Source organism: Cebidichthys violaceus, unplaced genomic scaffold, assembly GCF_023349555.1.
Source record: "Cebidichthys violaceus isolate CVI_PGR_0920_01 unplaced genomic scaffold, fCebVio1.0.p SCAF_26, whole genome shotgun sequence".
Taxonomy (NCBI): domain Eukaryota; kingdom Metazoa; phylum Chordata; class Actinopteri; order Perciformes; family Stichaeidae; genus Cebidichthys; species Cebidichthys violaceus.
The window spans coordinates 2,978,160-2,999,182 of record NW_027176439.1 but is presented as its reverse complement, the minus strand read 5'-3'; the positions used below and the strand labels follow the sequence as shown (position 1 = coordinate 2,999,182).

General features: G+C 41.8%; 1 protein-coding gene across 49 annotated transcripts in view; it reads right to left on the bottom strand.

Moving 5' to 3' along the window:
- The window catches only part of camk2b1 (calcium/calmodulin-dependent protein kinase (CaM kinase) II beta 1), a 70,335-nt gene extending 50,786 nt beyond the window's left edge, over positions 1-19,549 (bottom strand). For 10 of the 49 annotated variants that reach the window (XM_068721018.1, XM_068721024.1, XM_068721001.1 and 7 more), the window contains exons 1-5: positions 19,216-19,532; positions 14,656-14,750; positions 5,649-5,708; positions 4,600-4,654; positions 4,193-4,258 (exon numbers count right to left, since the gene is read on the bottom strand). In XM_068721018.1, the coding sequence (XP_068577119.1) occupies positions 4,193-4,258; positions 4,600-4,654; positions 5,649-5,708; positions 14,656-14,750; positions 19,216-19,277 (338 nt within the window). In that variant the 5' untranslated portion in view covers positions 19,278-19,532. Of the gene's footprint in view, positions 1-4,192; positions 4,259-4,599; positions 4,655-5,648; positions 5,709-14,655; positions 14,751-19,215 lie in introns of all 49 variants that reach the window. The other 39 variants (XM_068721021.1, XM_068720979.1, XM_068720986.1 and 36 more) reach the window with 11 other exon arrangements.
- Between the last annotated feature and the right edge of the window lie 1,474 nt (positions 19,550-21,023).

The following is a 21,023-nucleotide window of genomic DNA, read 5'->3' as shown; positions in this document are numbered from 1 at the left end:
GTAATTTTTAGGCAGCCTTCGAACATCTGGCTGGGGACAGCAGATGAAAACTAGCCTCTCTGGCTAACTCTGGCTCACCTACAGTTTCACTGTCGATTGGTGTGCATTGTCCCTGCAACATAAATAAACAAATAAAGATTCTACACGGTTGAACGACATAACGAGAAACGCAACTATCTGAAGTAATCCATCCAATGGTGAGGACTAAAGCGTTGTTTATACTTTGCGCTGTGGCAAAGGAACTGTGAAGAATCAAAAAGACAACGAGTACAACCCATAGACTGTAGGTGTAATCGGCAAAAAGCCAAAAGCTAACCTCCACAATGCAGAGGAGGGATTGACCACTTGCTTACTACGTGCCGGCCATGATTACGCAATTTTCTGGCGAGCGCGCCTCGCGCCGGCTTCACTACGGCAAATATAAACTAACACTGCAGGCAGCATAGATGATTGTACATTTTCATGATGCATCGATCAGCAAGCATTCATCATAAGTGGTATCTTTGTCCACTCTTTTTGGGTTTCATTCTTCCACGAAGCTCATGCCGCTGACGTCAGATAAGAGGCTAATATCCACAGAGAACGAAACACTTTTCCACTTAATTTCTTCACTTTGACAAGCCCTCCATTCAGTTATTTGCACTTCCTTGTCCAACTTTTACTCTTTGATATAAAGCATAAGTGATGGGAGACGTCACTGTATGCATGCGAGGACACGTGGCTTGACCCGACAGTGATACCATTGTGTATGGCATTTAGAAATAAGAGAGCACCTCCATCCCACTCCTTGTCCAAAACCATGATGTCATTCCAAAGGGCTTGTCTGTTTATGAACTCCTGGTGGGGCAAAGAGGGAAAAAAAATAAAAGAAAGTGCAGCGCTCGTCACGCTTGCCAAAAAATGTGACTTGCTCAGCACTTTGAGCTACAATGTCCCACTGTTCTCTGCAGTAAGTAAAGTGATACTGGGAGGAAAATCAAATACAGAGCCAGTCTGTGTGGCAAGACAGGGAACCTTCTATCCCCCTTATATGCCCAAGTATCCTTTCAATACTAAAATACACAACAACAAGAGCATATCATATAATACTTCACCATGGAAACTAAAGCATAAACTATCCAGGGCAGCATATAGCAGCTAAAAACTATGAATATTTGAATTACATTCATCAGGCGGACAGAAGCGTAGGACGTCTATGTTGCGCTGTGTTTGCTGAATGTGCTAATTGTTTGCAAAAACAACTTTTCAAATCAACAGTGCTGTGTTTTTGAGTCCGTCTGCTCCTTAGTGAGCAAAAGATTACTTGCTTCAGGTGTAATTTAACTCTACTCGTAATGGCCTCCACCCAACCAAACGCGACTGAAGAGAAACTCTAATGGGGGGGCGCCAACAAGGTGTGATGCAGCACAGCTTGGGGTCTGTGTGAGTGTATGTGTCTGAGACTAATTATCGTAGCTAATTAAAGTCCCAATTCTTGCTGTTCTCCAAGGGAGTGAGGGGGGATTGGGGAGGGGGGGGGACTGGCCTGGATGACTAAAATTCAAAGAAGTGAAGGGAGGGGAAAGGAAAGGTAGTGTGTGTGTGTGTGTGTGTGTGTGTGTGTGTGTGTGTGTGTGTGTGTGTGTGTCTGTGCATTAGCCATGGATGAGCACTGCAAAGGTGGGCAGGAAAGACAGCGATCACTAGTGGGTTGAGATTGGCAGGTATTAGTACTGCAGCATACGGTACTCTCGGTACATGGTATACGCGCACACACACGCACACACACACACACACACACACACACACACACACACACACACACACAGAGTAAAATACTGTTTCTCTCACTTCTCAAAACTGAAAGAAATACAAATAAAAGCATTTCTACAGTCACCAAAGGAACCAGTAATTAGCTGAATAAAGTTAATAGTCCACCAAGCACACCTTTGTTAGCTTGACAATATGACTGGACCAAAGCCAATGCAGAAGCTCTTTGGCATCAGGCATAAAGAGAAATTTGCTGGCAGTTTTTGGGGACCAATAAATATGCAGTTTTGACAAAACAATTGTCCTCCTTAGCTCACTGGAGATGAACAAAAGCAAAAATCACATAAAATTAGCTAATAGAAATTGAAATCCTCTACTTTTAGCACAATTTTCACTCAACCAATGACCGTCTTGGAAAAAGCAACAAACAGTAGAAGCCAGACTTTTTTTAAATTTTATATGGCCACTGATGGTTTTTGAGCAACTAACACAGACAAAGCTGAAAGTTTGTCGATACAAATCTGTTGCAGCTTTGCAGGTCCTCTGAGACGCAGGGAAGCAGAACGATTCATTAACTCCTGAAGACTGATGGAAAGGCTTTGAAAGGGACAGTCCCCACTGTTGTCAGGATGTAATAAAATAATCTCTCCGTCTCTCTCATTCTCGTCTACTTCTGCTGCTGCTCTCTTTGACTGTTTAAGTCATCCATCACAACAGAAATTTAGACTCTGACTGGCTGCCTCAGATATGCGGTCACCATCAGTTAACACATTAAAGGGGATATTCTAGTAGTAACTATATATCTCATGCAGATCATTTTCAAAAACGTATGTATTAAAGCTTTGTTTGGGAAGAAGAGACATATTGTGCAATCATATTGGCATTGTTTTCTACCTTAATGATACAAGTGCAAAAATCATTTGAGTATATTTAGAATTTAGTCTTTCACACAAATTATGTCAGTGGTTAAAAAAAAATGAACAAAAACTCTCGAATGGGAGTAGAAATGTTCTGCTTTAATGACACAAGTCCGTGCTGCCTACTACCGAGAGGTTAAAGCGATCCGGTTACGGTTCACTCTTCTCAAGCTACAAGTCAAACAGAGAAGAGCCGAGAGCGAAGGACAACCTTTTACTGTGCCATGCTGGCATGAATTCCGACGGTATCAGACTATTCAGTTTCATTTTTAATGTTGCTGAATGAACACCCACACCACAACTGTCATTTCCAAGTATCTCTCTCATTCTTATCTCAGTCTATTGTCTGCCCGCACACTACACCATTTCCTCTCCCGCCATTGGTTAAAGTGAACTGTGTGTGTCGATGAGTCAGCACGAGTGGTGGGAGTAAGATAGAAAACAGCATGGGGGGTGGGGGGGGTGGGGGGCTGGTGGAGGGTGAACAAGAAAGTAAAGAAGAGGGCAGAATGAACATTGGGAAAAGAAAAGATACAGAGAAGGTGAGAATGTCCACATACACGCAAACACTACAGGCGGGCAGGGCAATTTGTTTTGTTCCGCTTACACACTTGTTTTCATCTCTCCTACTGTTTGAGTTAGCTCAGGGGGCTACATAGCAGTATAGGGATGTACGCTGGACCACCAGTCAAGCTAGTTGGGTCATTTAAAAGACACATACTTAAGGTTCAACCAATAAGAGTTTGTTGATAGCATTACAAGCATCAGCCACCTGCTATGTGACAGACAATGCAGTTTTTTACTGTTAGCAGCAAGTTAATAGTTGGTATTCGGGACAACCCCAAGGCTGACGATCACAAAAACGCTGTGCTGCATTTTGAAATTGAACTAGGCTCTAACTCTCAGACCTTTAACTCACATTTAATGTCAATTTTACTTAAATCGGGCATTGTATAGTTCAAGATAGACAACTTCCACCACAGTTTTTCAGATTTAAAAAGCTAATTTTTTGGCCCTCAAAACTCATATTGGTCAAACCTTGGATTGGACGCTCCTGTGTCAGTGCGTGTGGTGAAGTACTGTGGCATTGATGTAAAGGAAAATGCACAGGACAGAGGAGGAATAGTGAAAAGAAATAAGAAGGAAAAGATGGAAAGAGCAAAGAAAAACTACTAATATGGCAAAAATAGGAAAAAAGTCAAGTTAGAAGTTAACAGAAACGGACAGAAAACAGAAAAGGCAATAGAAACAAAAGAGGACAGTAAAAACAAAAACAATGAGCAAAGAACAAGAAAACATGCAGAGAAGGGATGTGAGGAGCAGAAAACAGGAAAGGAGTCTAGAGGAAAGCGAGAAAAAAAGAGGAACGGAGAGCAGGAAAGAGAGTGAAGCAGGGTCACAATAAAAAAGGAAAACTGCTTCAAACTAAGAAACAACAGACGAGAGAAGACAACAGAGGACAGGGACCGTTTGAGGACAAGGAGAAGCTCTCTCACACACACAACGAGTGAAGGCAGCGCTCCTACCTGGCGTCGGCCTCGCTGTAATACTCTCTGGCTACGATGTCCTCAAACAGTTCACCTCCGGTCACCCTGCCATTGAAACACACACATTAATATTGGGACGCTTGGTTGGAAAGAAGTGGGGGGGCTAGGAATCCTACCCCCCCCCATCCCACACTGTTACCATGGAAACTACAGGGAATTGCCAAGAGATGGATGTGGAGGGCGTGGGTGGTGGTGGTGGGGGATATAGTAGAGAGAGTTATGTAATTGTATATATAGGCAAGGGTGGGGAATCAGGGTGGTAGAGGGGGAGGAAGAAAGGGGGCAGAAGATGAGCATGAAGCTGAGAGGAGAGGAGAGGAGAGAAGAGAGGAAGACAGGAGAGGAGAGGAGAGGAGAGGAGAGGAGAGGAGAAGAGGATGACTTACAAGTCAAACAGGAGGTAGTGGAAGCCCTCCTCTGATATACTGTCATGAAGACGAACTGGAAGAGAAAGAGAAACAGATTGACGGATAAATGTATGTTTCTCTGTGAATTAATCATTTTATTACTGTGGAACCCTTTTTTTTTTTAAATGCACCCTGCCGACCATTTCTGAAAAAACACACAGAGTAACATTGCTGCATTTTAACTGGGAGATTAAAATAGGAAATTGAGAGGAAAGGAGAGTGCGAGATTATGTGTGTGTGTGTGTGTGTGTGGTCGAATCCACAGGGAGTCATAATAATTGAGTCTCACATCATATATATATATATATATATATATATATATATATATATATATATATATATATATATATATATATATATATATATATATATATTCACAGTATTGCAGGGGGTTCTGGCAATAAAATTCAGCAAATAAACTGAAATAGATGGCTATTAGGTTACACTTGTGTATTACAGTAGATGTTCTCAACTTTTTTAAAGACCCTTTACAAGACTATACCAGGCACCACCTCATGCATGTCCAATGGAATAATTTGATGTATCCTGCTTTTTACACGAAGAAATGGAAGAAATGGAATAAAAAGTTATTAGACATGAATAAAATGTACATGTAAGAAAAGATTTGTTAGATTACAACTAAATAGATTAAAAAATGTAAACATTATTCGTTGAACAACGAAACCTTTTTCATATCAATCTAAATGGTTCCAAATTACACTTCTGTATATATTGCTGCAATGACACTTTTTTCTGCTAATCAGTAATAGATAGGTTGTCTTTTGTATTGAGTTGTAATAAATGGGTTTACTTTCTCTTTTTGTTTTCAAATTGGTCTCACTTAACAAAACGTAGTAGAAGTTAGATATATTTTGTAATGAAAAAGTAATAAATGGAGTATGCAAGATCACAACAATTACAAATAGGTCTTCACTTTAAAGTAAACGGGAAATACATGGGTTTAATTTTGACTAATTTAATGAGACAGAAATTGATGGTAAGAGGAGCAAAGATAAAAAAGTCTTCACCGATGTTGGAGTGTTTCAACAGGCGACAGATCCGAGCCTCTCTTTCCAGCTTCTGGTGATCTGAAGGGACAGAGAAAGAAGAGAGAGAAAGAGGAGTTCTTCTTAAAATCTGACTGCAAACACACAATATCTCCATTAACACCTGATATTGAAGCAGCCTGGTTAAATGTGAAAACGTCAAGACAGTGTGCTGAGATATAGTTTGATAAAAACACACTCAGTTGTGTCTGAGATCTGACACACACACACACACACACACACACACACACACACACACACACACACACATACACATTCACAAAAGAACTACGGTATGTAGATCTACTCAATAGGCGTAAATCTGATGAAGCAGAGCTGCAATAATGAGAAGTGTTGATTCTCCAGGTTATTAGAATCCTCCCCAGATGGATGGAGAGATTAACATCAATCAAATTAAGACGGTGCATTCAATCCATCTATTGAAATGAGGGTCTGACGCCAACGTGGGGGTATGAATTTAAAAAATGGACGTACGAGACACAGTGCAAATGTTTGTCAGTTTGAGTGCAGATTGAAAAACAAGCCCCAGTTCTATCAAGACACGACAACTTAATTTTTCCGACTTGGGAAAATTAAACAAGAAAAGAAAGATTCGTGATTTGTTAGATTTATGATAGAAATGTAAACTTGTGCTCGACAAAGTCCAAAGTTGTCGTTGGATTGCTTTGAAGGTGCCCCGTCGAGCTTTCTTGCAAACAAATATGTATTTTTACATTCCGCCAAGTTGACCCACTCCTGAAAAAGACGGCTCCACGGTGCTACTCGAGGTCAGATCCACAGGGTTCCTTCAAAAGGCAGAAACCAGAAACAGTACCGACAAATATTTAGTTTGTTTGTTTCCTAAACAAACTTAAATGCATACGTTTCACCTGTCAAGCTATTTCTATCATACTGTACCAACAGGGTATTTGACCAGTTGTGCTAAAAATACTTTTCTGTAACTAATTCAAAATTGTTTTTTACTTACTTCCTGGAAACGATTAACTGTTGACGCTTCATTAACCACAAGGCACACAATAAAATTACAGCAGATAATTTAACATTTTCAACAAAGTAACTAACTGATATCTTGTTTGATTATTTTTTTTCCCCTTTCGTTCTGCTCCATTATCCTGTTTTAACAGGAAATGTATCAGGTTATGAATGCAACATAATTATTATATCATTCCTTGTGATTCAGAACACGGGATAAGATTATGCATTTACATGTGTGTGAGCGTGTTCGCTTATATACCAGCTTAATGATGCTAGGGCCACACACACACACACACACACACACACACACACACACACACACACACACACACACGGGGGTGGACCACCCTGTATGGGCAGGCATGCAGAGCACGACAGAGAGCATAGACATGGAAATGCGTGTGTTCACCCACACACATGTACAAGTTGCATGGGCTTAAAAACACACAAAAGCACACATACTGCACACACATGTACAGTACATGCAGGCAAAACACGAGCGCACGCATTCACGCTGGCACTGAGGAGTGACAGTGAAGTGTAAGCCCAGCGATTAAAGTCTTAGAAGATGAGAGGAGCGAGGCGGAGAAAGGAATGGAGGAGTGTTGAAGGGGGGACAGAGGGGGAGGAAGGAAGGAGGAGGAAAAAAAGAGAACGTCAGGGTAATTATTATGCATGAAGCCCGGGTGCTGTCTTTCTGTTTAAAAGAATAAGACATTGCTGATTGCTGCTGTTGTTTCTACCAACCACCACCACCACCGCCACCGCCGACTGCTACTTGTTCTGTTTTTCTTCTTCACCATATCGATTTGGTCTCCATTTTTGTCATTTCAGGAGTGCAGCCATTTAGCCGTTACCGTGCTGCAAAACTGAAGCGGTCTATAGCTGATTATTTTAAAAAGAAAGATGAGGAGGGGGGGGGAGAGAGAGAGAGAGAGAGAGAGAGAGAGAGAGAGAGAGAGAGAGAGAGAGAGAGAGAGAGAGAGAGAGAAAAGGAGGCTATAGACACACTGAATGTTTTTTCTCAAAGTGTTTGTTTCTGTGCTACAAACTGAATTTTCAGACACCTGTTAATGGGATAAAATGTAAAAATAATATATATATATATATATATATATATATATATATATGCGCGAACATTTTCCATGAGTACTCAACATGAATTTTCACGTTGCGAGTCCATGATGATCATTATGGAGCGCAGACATCAGCCACCGTCTACTGCATCCACGCCTCCAAAATCCTGCATGCAAAGCACAAATTCCCCCTCACGAGGATGCTTTTCTGATGTGCACTCGCGTCACGTGCATGCGCCTGTTTTTTTTTTTTTAAATATATATGGGGGGGGGGGGGGGGTGAGACTAATTAAACGCCGTATGCCTGTACGTAGCGGTGCACGCCGCATGAACTCAGCTGCTACAAGTAAATGTCATGCATTCAAAATCGTACCTTACGTGTTACATTAATGATGCAGTAACACATAAGATGCATTTTAATGTTGCAGCTGGCCGACAAAAGGGCTAATTTCATTCATTTTTTTATACTGTTGGGAGGTTTAATTGGCTGTATAATAATGCATTGTATTTCATTTACTCACAAATAAACGTAGTGAATTAAAAAGTACAATATTTCCCGGTGTAACGTAGTGGAGTAGGAAGTAGCATCACAATGTACTTGAGTAAATGTACTTGGTTACGTTCCACCACTGATGAATACCGTGCTGCAAGAACTAAAAAAGGGTGCAACTGAGTTTGGCATTACCAGTGCCACCAGTGGAAACGTTAGTCTGCGTATGTTTCCCCTCGAGCTGAACTCACTCTGACTGGCTGAATCCCAACTATTCGCTTGTGTTGAACACTCCCAGATATGTCATCCATCACACTACAATGCCAAATGGTGGAAAACCATGTCCTGAGCACAAGCATCGCATTTCATTCTGTCGGTGGCATCTGCTGACATTGCTCCGCAATTGGCTCCGCGTAAACGCACTGGTTCATCTTCGCTTAGTCTACCAGATGGCCAGACTGGCCTTTTTGTTATCTGCACGTCTGCGTGACTGAACGCTGCAGTGGAAATTATATTGCCAGATGTATTGGTACATTGTTTTATTATTCATCCTTTACTTTCTTATTAAAATACTGAGTTTTAAAGTAAAGCCAATATAAAAATCTGTTTCGATAATGCTGACACAGCAATATTCCGTCATTATTAAGCCTCGCTTAAGCTTGAAATCTCTTTAAATGGAGATCCGAATGGGTCATGGAGAATTTGTCCGGGGTTTTACAGCTGGAGATTGACTTAAAATGAGATCTACCAACCTCCTTTGTAACTAGGAAGGTTGCTATTCAGGTTCTTGTTTCCCGGCTTTAACAGGCTGGCTGAATAAATGGGACATGAACCTACAGCCAACATGGTGAATGACAGATGACCTGACCACTCAAACAAGGTTTTATAATGGCTGCTCTTCACAAGTGCTATTCATAAAGAAGGCCCACGGTGCGCGAGATAACTTTAGGGTGAGGGGAGGTCTGGGAATTTAGTCAGGGATAGCAGTGGATGAATGGTTATGATACTCTAAGGTATCATCGTCTTATTTGATGTTCCCACAGCTGTAGTTCTGAATACAGATAGGTGTCACCGAGTCAGTCTTTGGACCTTTAAGGTTATTCTCATGTTTGCTACCCGGAAACCCTGCAATTCTATGATTCTGATGCAGCGAAAACGAGAGGAGAGGGCAGGGAAAGGGAGGAAGATGATCCTGAGGGGAAAAGAGAGAGGAAGTGAAGATAATAGGACGAGCAAGAGGAGATGGGTTGTAGAGAAACACATAAGCACTGACTGTTCACTAACTGCTGTCCTTGGGTTATCTCATTTAGTGAAGTGTGCAGGAATCTTATGTGTTTGGGGAGCAGAGAGGAGAGGAATAAATCTGGGTTAATCATCAGCGGTGAGTCTCCAGAGAGGAGGGGATGTAAAAAGACAGTCACAAAGACCGTTATAACCATCGCTCAGAACATTTGACTCGCAACATTAGAATGACTCCTGCCAGTTGGGAGGTGTGGAGTGTGAACTGCATTGTGGTCAGGGAGGCCAGGAGGCTGCCTTCTATAGAGTGCAGCAGGGATGACGGATTTTCGCAGGCAAACCCGAAAGTAAGTAGAGGGGCAACGGATCAGAAAACTCGGATCGCATCGAAGTTTTGAGTCACGGATCGAAAAAAAGTGAGCAGAATATAACTTCTAGAGATATAGCCCGATCACGTTTTTTGCCGCCGATACCAACGCTGATTGTTAATGATCCATATTGACCGATACAGAGCGATTTGTTGTTTTGTTTTGCTTCGGCATTGCAGCTCGTCCTCTCTGACTTCTGGTTTCAACAAAGATTTGTTGTTCAAAATGTAACATTATTATCAGGGAACGGCCAAAAGAAAGCATTCATTCTGGTCTCCTGATGTTATGTTTTTACTAAATATCTGACGATAATGTTCGACAGTAACTGTGATACACTGTGATAGTTAAGCGGTGTAATTTAGTCGCAGTGAGGCGTGATACATATACAGATTATGGATCAACTAAGGTCCGTTACACCACTAGAAGTTAGCATCTCAATGGTTCCCTCCACAAAAAGCTAATGGGATTTGGATTATTGCAGAAAATAAGCTCTGTGGCAAACACAAGTTTATGATACTCAGACGTTTTGCTCAGCGAGATAATCTTTGGAGATGAATATCACTTTTATGCTTTTTGAAGCGTAATTGCAATCATCAGAAGTAAAAAGCTAACGTTAGGCTATAAGTGAACTAAAAGAGGAGTATTTACTGACTTATTTTAAATGGTATAACTAAATCCCATTCAAAAAACCTATTGAATACGAGACAAGGGAACCGGAAGTGCAAAAATGCTGACTCATTTAGGACTCATTCCTGCAGCACTCTATTTCCTGTACATGTCACAGTAATGCCGAGACAGAGGGTCATAGTGTCATAATGCAGCCTCTAAGTTTAAGGTGAAGCTTTACCATTGGGATGCAATATTAGAAAAATACATTTCAGTAGGCAAACAAGCAAACAAACAAAAAAATCTCTGAGCCTGTTGAAGGTGTATTTGAGAGTCATCCTCCAAATTTAAGCTACAATATGTTGAAAACGAAAGTGAAACTCTTCGAAAAAAGTAGTGGTAAATAGGGATTACAAACAAATCAGGATTCACTCGTAGGCTAAGTGTAATTACAGCTAAAATAATTTGAATGTACAATGAGGCTTATCCTAATATTAAAAAGGTGAAATACGCATTTGACTGAGGCGACTACATCTGTCCTGGTTATTTGACACTGACACAAAGCTGGCTGGCCAAAACCAGGTCAGATCACTGCTGCTGCATTGCAGGTGAATCTCATACAACACACACACACACACACACACACACACACACACACACACACACACACACACACACACACACACAACTACTCTCCATCCTCATGATAAATGAAAAGGCCACACGGCAACCTCTGGCAACCCCTGTCAAGAGATCACAGCCAACAAGCTCTGTGATTGGCTAGAAGCCTTGCCCAACAGACCTGTCCTACATCTCCTGTTAATGTGTGCTGGATTGGCATTAACCTTTTTTGCTGCTGCATGGAGGTGGGGTTGAGTGATTGGAAGATGACACACACACACACACACACACACACACACACACACACACACACACACACACACACACACACACACACACACACACACAGAGAGGAGAAGCCTGGCTGTGAGTGTTGGCATGTAATATTATGAGAAAAGAACAAGAAATGATTTTCTTGTTGTAGCTGTGATAATATTATTGATAGAGTTCACCGGGCAGTTGACCGAGTACATCGCAGTCTCAGCTCCTCTGCTATGTCTGAATATCTGTTTGAGTGTGTGTGTGTGTGTGTGTGTGTGTGTCAGAGAGAGTCAGATGAGAGTCCCGTGCTAAAGGCATGTAGGCGTACAGGCGCATGGCCCTCAGCTGCCAAGTGCCTGGGGTGCCTCCTCTCGCATGACCCCACCCTCCCCTCGGCTTCCATCTCCATCTGCCAGTCCGAAGCAAACGCTCCTCTTGATTTGCTGCAACCCTATAAGCTCTCAGACCTTACCTGGTGCCTGAGAAATAGCACAACAACAACAACAACAACAACAGCAAGGACCAAAACCAAATGCCAATTCTAAAGTAGAGCAGCAAGTCATCATGACGGCCATAAAACCCGGCTCCCATGTCAGATAGGTCATGGAGCTATGAATAGGGTCTGGAGTAGAAGTGGCATGCAGCGGCTCCAACGTTGCCCTGCTGTTTCACAGAACATGGCTCATCCTTTAGTGAGGAGCGCAGTCAGGTCAGACCAGTCCTCCTATATACCGAATGAATCGTGGAAGCAGGGAGATTGTGCTGTGCCTCGGAAATGTGGTGAAAACGCCACAAGCAGCTGCGCTCCCTGATAAAGCAGCTCGAGTGAAGCGTATAGGCCCAATGCTAGCACAATTTATAGGTGAATTATTTATTCTGAGCGTATCTGTGGCGCTTTAGTTCTCATCAAGCCAATTGCTGGGATTAACTGTTAGCCACCTGCTAATAGCAGCGGGATAATCTCGGATGGGTTTAATCTCATCAAAAGCAGCTCGCTGCACTGACATTGTTGTTAAAATATGACAAGAGTGACATAACTGCTGCCAAAGACGATGGGACACAGCATTCAAATGATGTCGATTTTTTTTACAAATGGTTGTTTTTTTTTACCCGGCTTAGGTTTGATGTTAAGTAAAATTCAAATAAAAGATCTCACTGTCTTGTTTTTACCCATGCACATACATTCCTACACTGAAAATAGAATGTGACAGCGGCTCAAATACAAAAAACTTAAGCCTAAACCGGTTAACTAATGGATCAATTCGTGAAGCAGAATTATCTAAACCGGCAATAACTCATTTCATGGCAACTTGGGTGCAGCAGAAAACAAGTTGTGAACACTAAATTGACATGTCATCCCTTTTTATGTTGAAATGGCAAACAGTTGTTCATATACACATCCAGCTGTTACGGAGCAACTCGAGCATTCATTTGGAGTTGTGTTTCTGCGGTAACTGGCAAATGTAAATCAAAGTTTTCTCTCTTTAAGCTCTATTTTTGGTCTCCACCAACGCCTGAGGGAAATATCTGGTTCTAACTGTGTCCGTTGAGTCCGATGAGAGTGAACCATGTTAAAATACAATGCCAAACGTGCATCACAACATAACCTAATATATGTATTAAACTATACGCTGTTTCCAAGCGCCTGCTTTCTCTAGTCTAACACTTTCAAACAACTTCGCTCGAGCATTTGGTCTCCGGCCCGTTGATCCTTGAAAACGTCCCTGTTCCGCATCATATCATCACAACAAACAAAGCAGAATTTAATAACTGGTCCGCTTGCAGCGAAAACACAAGAAAGTAAAACCGCCACAAAAAAAAGGTAAACTGACAACTTATGAGGGCATGATTATGAACAGACATTCTAGGTTGATGCCCTCTGCTCATGCCTGTTAAAATGCCTGTTCCACCATTGGTTCCATTTATGTGTGTTCATATATACGTGTGTGTGTGTGTGTGTGTGTGTGTGTGTGTGTGTGTGTGTGTGTGTGTGTGTGTGTGTGTGTGTGTGTGTGTGAAGGCAGGGTAACAGTCAAGGGTCAGTACGGTGCCTTGGGGGCTCCGGTTACGAGGCTGGAGGGGCAGCAGGAGATTTACACTGGGCAAGTGGTGTTGTGAAGAGCCGTCGATGGCTCTTCATGGTCATGGCATTCGGCCTTTTTTTAACTCAGCACAACATTATTACATAATTACAGAGTAAAACATTATATTAAATATGAAGCATTTAGCGTCATCCATTTATTTAAAACGAGTGTAAAAGTGGATGGAGCTTAACTTCCGATCCCCAAATTCACCATCAAAGAACTCAAAGTTAAGAGCCTTTAGTGCTTTTACAATATCCCTCTCTGCATGAAGTGATCATTAAATGGTACAGCGCCACAAAAGGCAACGGAGACTAACCGTTGCTGCAGGATGCTTCGGTGGAGAGGACAAAATCTTACAGCCAAATAATTTGCCTATTTGCTATAGATATAGATAATACTCCTAAATCATAACATACGACTTTGTACGCCTCCTAAAGAAAGGCTTTTCTTTTTGGCTGATGTTTAACGTTAGCAGCTCTTCTGCGAACTAACGTAAATATACTAAAGTAAGATGCGTGACGTTAATGTTTGGCGTCGGGAAACACCGTCAGTCAGCGCGTCCATGCAATTTTTGTTTCAATATCATGTGATTTTAATAAATCAGAGTTTGAGAAGAGTGAGTTGTGAAATGTCTGATGAGTTCATTTATATTTAAAATAAATGATGGGGCAAATAGAGTCGTCAACTGTTCCCTGCTGTTGGAGGAAAACCTCTGTTAACATATTGTTACATTTTCCCCCCATGATAGTGAGCTGAGCCCTCACGTCTTGTTTGACCAATACTCTCGTTTGTTAGTCCATTTAAAACAAAACAAAAATTGGCCTTGGCACGAACAGGCTTGTCCACGTTTGGCGCGGTGGTGGAAAACCACTTACACACAAATAAGTCCAATCAGGTCAAGCTAATGGGAATTGGAGGACAAGGATTTTAACTCTGTGTCACCCATGCCTTCCCTTGGGGACCCATTTGAAATGGCACATGACACAGAATTAAAACCAGTTAAGTATAAGTGAGAAACAGGGCTTAAAGTTAAAGTCCAGCAAAGCCCAGTGTTGGGCCACCGCAGTACAACGCTAGCTACGTTTCTACGTTTCTGTCTCAAGCTTCTGTAACCGTTCCATTGTCCTCCTTTTCTCATCCTCGCCGTCCTACGCGTCACCATCTGAGAGCGGCAATTGCTGTTAGATATCACTTAAATAACTAACTATGAACAAATTAGTCATAATCCTGAACTATGGGTGTGCTTACCTCTCGCGGATAACTTTTTGGTGTTGATTATTTTGGCGGCATTCTCCTGTCCTGTACACAGCTTGACACATCTGCGCACCACTGAAAAGGCTCCCCTGTAAAAAAAAAAACAAACAAACACAGAAACAAATAAACATTTACTAAACTTTGATGCATTGCTATCAGTTGAAATATTATACCTGTGCTTCTCTAATTGCATTACACATCATCTTTTAATGGAAAGGTATCATCGGCACACCTGCAATTTCTTAATGAGTGACAAAGAGGGCGCCGCAGCTCCGCTTAATGACTACGGCTAAGGTTTTTGCGGACAACTTTTTCTGCACAGCCGGCATTTTTTTTTTTTCTCCACAGGCCCAACGCTGATTAGACCCGATGTCACTTGATCGCGTTAACTGCAGCTAGCTACATTAAAAGACGACGGTGTCAGGATTTGTCTGCTTAATAAGCTCCCAAGAGGTTCCCCACGCACAGTCAGCAAATTCTAAATAACATGCACACATGTGGCATGTAAGAGAGAGAGAGAGAGGGAGAGAGGGAGAGCTAAGACGGGCTCTTACACACAAAACCAGCGCTAGTGAATGGTTGGTTCACCTTGATAAGCCTGGCATGGTGCACAAACACTTGCATCAGGAGACTAGAGAAGGCAGAGTGTGTGTCCGCCGCGGACGAAAATAACCGCGCTGATATGTGCACAGAATCAGAAGATATTATTATTTATTTAATCTTAGACTGCTACATCCGTTGATCATTTCAACAGCAGACGAGTGTCGGTAGTCCGGCCCTCTGCTCTGCGCTCCCGGGGGTTTGGAGAGAATGATGGCGAGACAGCGCTGATGAAATATTGAGCGGGATTTGTTTCTGCCGCCCGTCTTATGACCAGTGAGTACAGCGAAAAGGCTGACTGGTGCCACTGGTCTGTCTCCACAGTTACAGAACAAGCAACCAAGATCAGGGTCCAAAAGGTGAAAGGTGAGCGGACGCTGGCGTAGAATGTCTTCGTGGAGGTACGGAAAAAAAACGAAAAAAAAACGGGTATTTAAAGACTGTTTTCAGCACCTGATGAAAACAACAGCAGGCTGTGTCTGAAACGTCCCGTCTCAAGAGTGTGGACTTGTCTGGATTAAGTGTCGTGGTGGAGAATCAGCATGCAGCTTACAGAATGCTTTTCTACAGCGACCAGGTGGCGAAACACGACCCAAAAGAGAGAAACTCACTGACACACAGTTGTGTTTGAGCACTGCATGGGCGACACCGGCCACACACACACACACACACACACACACACACACACACACACACACACACACAAACAAATTACTGACACCAAACTCCACAGCTGTGCCTGGAAAGTTCACACTGTGAGGTAAGTATCCATCGTCAGGGCTAAATATGCTAACACACACACACACACACACACACAGACACACAGACACACACACACACACACACACACAGACACACAGACACACACACACACACACACACACACACACACAGTTGAATAGGGTAACAGGTCATGAATCTTAGCTTTTCAAAGTCTGGCTTGACACCCACAGAAGAGCACATGGAGGGATTGAAACTGACCTCAAATCATTTTTGAACAAAACTGGTGCCTTGAGCAGCCGAGGGGTTTTGTAACCGGATAACTCTGACCTTCTGGTGTGCCGTTACAGCCTCACAAGCTGCCCCCGCGGTGGGGAAGACTTACGTACTGTATGATCAGGATTTGTAAATCCAGACTCTAAAGCTCAAAGTCTAACTGACATGAAAGGAGATATTCAAAAACAAAAGTAAACGGTGGTCTTCACGAGCTCTATTTGTTGTTTGCCGTGTGTGAAAGAAGGACAATCTTTTGAGATTTGAGTTTGTTTCTTTCTCAATGAGTAACTGTGATTAGAAGCGACTTTGAAGGCTGTGTGACTGTTCATAACATTGTGAAAACCCTCCAAAATGCATAGTTTACAGTCTGTGCTATAATGAATTGTGAAGAATTCAAATCTATCCTTTCGTTGATTAGAAAGGACACCGATACGTTTGATTCTTGACTTCATGATACGAATGTGAAACCCTAAATGGTGCAACCTATGGAGGACATGATCTGTAAGAAACAGGATATAAAAACACGCACAAAAAAAAGGCACAATGCTGAAGTGTCGAGCGACACCATTAGAGAGTGAGCGCGGCAACAATTAGCTCTCCTCAGATGTGGGATTAGCATTACAAAGTCTCCGAGAGCGTTATCATGAGGACGCCGAGCCTTTCACACCTGCGCTCTTTCCTTCAAGCTTTATGCGACCGCGTGAATAATACGATTGGCCTGTGAGAGGTAATTTTTTTGCGGTGCGGCGCCAACAGATTAGTCTCCCCCTCTCGCACGGAGAGCTTCAAAAACGCCGAGCGCTTTTTGACTGCATTGTGTGGAAGCGAAGATTTATCTGAACAAAGCCGGGCCTTCACATTCGATCCGTTGCACTTAGGGCTGCCTGCTCTTTGTCGATTGGTCGACTAATTGGTCGTTTTTTTTTTTTTTTTTAAGTCCACTAATAACACTAATTTCATGCTGAATGACTTATTTCCAAGAAACGTACGAGCACATCTCCGGTAACCACGATATTGAAATGCTTTTGTGTGACTCTTCGTGGAGAAACTCCAGTTTGACAGATCTGTCGATTAAACCAACTAATCGATGAGTCGACAAAACCTAAGCTAAGCTTTGTTTATAGTCGAGCTTAGCACCGAGCGTGAACGGAGGCGTTTCTACTCAACTAGTTCGTTGCACTATTCTCCAAACAAAATGAAGAATGGAAAGTCCAGAAGACAACGAGTGTAACCCATAGACTGTAGGCGTAACCGGCATAATGCAGAGGAGGGATTGTAATTATCTGTACATTCATATCTCATATTCATGGACAACTGTATTGCCGTTGTACAAACCCTGAAAATAAACAAGTCAAGTATTTAATGCATTATGAAGAAACGAAGGTTTAATATCCTGTAAACGATTTGATTTGGCTGCAAAATATTTACTCAAATGTAGATTTTTTAAGACCTTTTAAAACAATTGGTATAATTGCAATATTGATATGTCTAGGGATTATAATCCCTAGACATATCAATATTGCAATTATTCCTTATGTACCAATCCATCCTTATGTTCGGTATCAAACAACACAGTTTCACCAAAACGTTGATATAGTCGATCACAATTACTGGAGTTATCCTGTGACAGATTTTAAGTTTTTTTTGGCGAGAAATTTGAATAAATAGAGTTTGGTTTGTTTTCACAGCAATATCATAATAAATATTAGACCTGTTTAACTTCCCAACACGAGCTCTAAGCATCTTATAATAGCAGCTTATTAAAGCTAATAATCCTTTAACAGTTTTGTCTCTTTTAACTACAGTATTAATATATTGTAATATATAATCCTATGGCGCTACACCAGTGTGGTATTCAAGTAGATGTTTAGTGACAATAATGACATAATAATAATATAATGATAACGCATTCAACAAATATTAATAGTCATAATTTCTTCTTCTTTTTTTATATGTTACTGGAATATTTGCACAGTCCTTTACATTATGAGCGATATGGTTGTTGGTTTCAGGCCATTGGTTAACCTCCATCAAATAAACGTGTGCAGTTGATATATCTTCATGAACGGAGATGGATGGGAGTTGTTTTTGTGTGTTTTTGTGTCTTTTTTTTGCCTGGTGCCAGTGCAGAACGTCATATCTTGTGTTATCTGCCGCTGCCAAGGGAGCGAGAGTAGTCACGCCTTCACGCAACGTTCAATGTAGCCGTAAAAAGTGCTTGTGTTAAATACAAAGCGTGTACATCCAGATGTGATTCATTCTGAATGTAACAAAGATACAGTGAAAAGCAAACAACAGGTGGAAGGGAAACAGATGGCTAATGACCGATCATTCCACTCAGAAACAGTCATATGCAACCATAAGAGACTTCACGTGCATGCGCATTCACTGTATTCCTCACATGTGTAAACATATATACAATATATATAAACTGCATAACTTTTCAGCCGTGCTTCAACACGCACGCACACACACACACACACACACACACACACACACACACACACACACACGCATATTGTTGCATATTTGACATCATAAATGCGCGTCATGCAACTGCACATATTGTCAACATTGTTGCAATTTACGGCAGTTTTGTTTTGTGACGACCTCGCAACGCACGTGACAATATATTATGAGAAGAGCAAACATCTGTTAGAGAGAGACATTGACTTAGAGAGAGAGAGAGAGAGAGAGAGAGAGAGAGAGAGAGAGAGAGAGAGAGAGAGAGAGAGAGAGAGCGCGTATTTTGAGAGCTGTCATCCCGAAAACGCACAGACACACGCACACGCACACACATACACACGCGCACACACACACACGCGCGCGCACACGTACTGCACTGCACTGCACTGCTGGCCTGCACAGTCGCGCGGCTCTAACCTTCCTCATCCAAACCAAAGTGGCGTGCGAGAAAACAACAAACCCACAAACATTACACACGAGTGGAACACTCACTTCCCCAGCTCCTCGTACAGCTGATACTCGTCTGTGAATCGCGTACAGGTTGTCGTGGCCATGTCTCTCCTCTTGGTCTCTCGCTTCTTCTACTTCTGTCAGCTCCGGAAAAACAAAAAAAAAAACAACTGCGGTTAGTTTGCGCTTGCAAAAAAAACAATACAGGTCCACCCAGCAGCAAGACGGCCGTAGGAGCGGTGCAATGAGGAGGGTTTGATACTGAAAGACGAGGCGACCAGGGTTTGGTGTTTCTCTCTCTCTCTCTCTCTCTCTCTCTCTCTCTCTCTCTCTCTCTCTCTCTCTCTCTCTCTCTCTCTCTCTCTCTCTCTCTCTCTCTCTCTCTCTCTCTCTCTCTCTCCACTATTTGACAGCTACCGCGCTCATAGCGACCCGTAATCAAGCCAGCTGGATGAAGTAAAGCGACTTCCTGCTAGAATTTCCAGAATAAAACGCAACTTCGATAATAAAAACATTATAATTATAATAATAAATATATATAATTATTTAATTTAAATTGTCTTTTTATTTTGTTGTTTGTAATGTATTGATATTGTCAATACTATTTTACATAGTCATATCTTATGCATATTCATTTTATGCTCCTGCATTGTGATACTTATTTATGTTATGTTTGTTTATTTTAATTGTATTGTTTAAATTGTGCAAAAACAATAAACTAAACTAAACTAAATGGAGCATGCACCCAAAATAATAAACTGTGCTTGTAAGGATAAGATTGTTGAATAGGTTCAGTTATGATATTGTATGCACAATAATAATACAACGTCGGGGTTTCTGTTAGTTGAGCTTTAATTTAGCCAAACCACTGCTCGGCAAACGTTATACCAAGACAGTTTAAAAACTTGCTAACCAGTTTAACGTCACCTATGCTACGAAGTTAGCTCGTTAGCAACGCTAACTCCCCTAGACAGATGGGGGAAAGTCATAAGGACTATAACACATACTTATTTTAACCAACTAAATAACACCAAGTTCTAGCATGCTGCTTTTTCTTAGCCTTTATCCTTATATACTTAATACTTATTAATAACTCAGTGACATTATATAAAGTCTATTGCTTTACATATAACATTTAGAAAATAAATTAAATGTTTTTTTAAATGCACTTATTTCTATTCATCCATTTAGCTTCATAATGATCACTGACTATTATCGTTTACCCGCCTTTTCTGACCCAGAATGTGTGCGGGTCAAAATTGCAGTTTATTTTGAAGGCAAAAATCAATCGTTTTCCGGTTTTATGCTGATAAACCTGTCTAGCTTGACGTAATCCAGCAGTTTTCACCAATGCGAGGCGGTGGAGGAGTCGCTCTCTGCCGCCCTCTGGTGGCCAAAGTGCGCAACGGCAAAGTGCGGCACTGTAATCGAACACACCTCCTCCCGCCTGCACGGCACCGTGCGTATTTCCAAATAGGGGCAAATATGAGAGAGCTGCTTTTGTGCCTTCAAAACATGCCGCCATGTGAGTTGAAAATGCACGTGTCAGGCTGAACGATGTGACGTGCTTTCACGGTTTAATCCACGAAACGTTACAGACATATCTATATTAAGCCTGAAATACATTTTTAGAAAGACATAATTCAGACATTCCAGGAAGACTTAGGCGTGTTATGCTGTGGAGATAGCTCTGCAGATAAAGTAACATGTCTCTATAAACATTCAGGACCCAGAGACACTATAGCAATATTATAGAAATGCATCTCCTGAGCTGGTGGTTTGTGTATGGAGATGCTTTTATCTTCGGTCCTGAATAGTACTTAAGTCAGCCCTGAGTACATCGTCTTGAT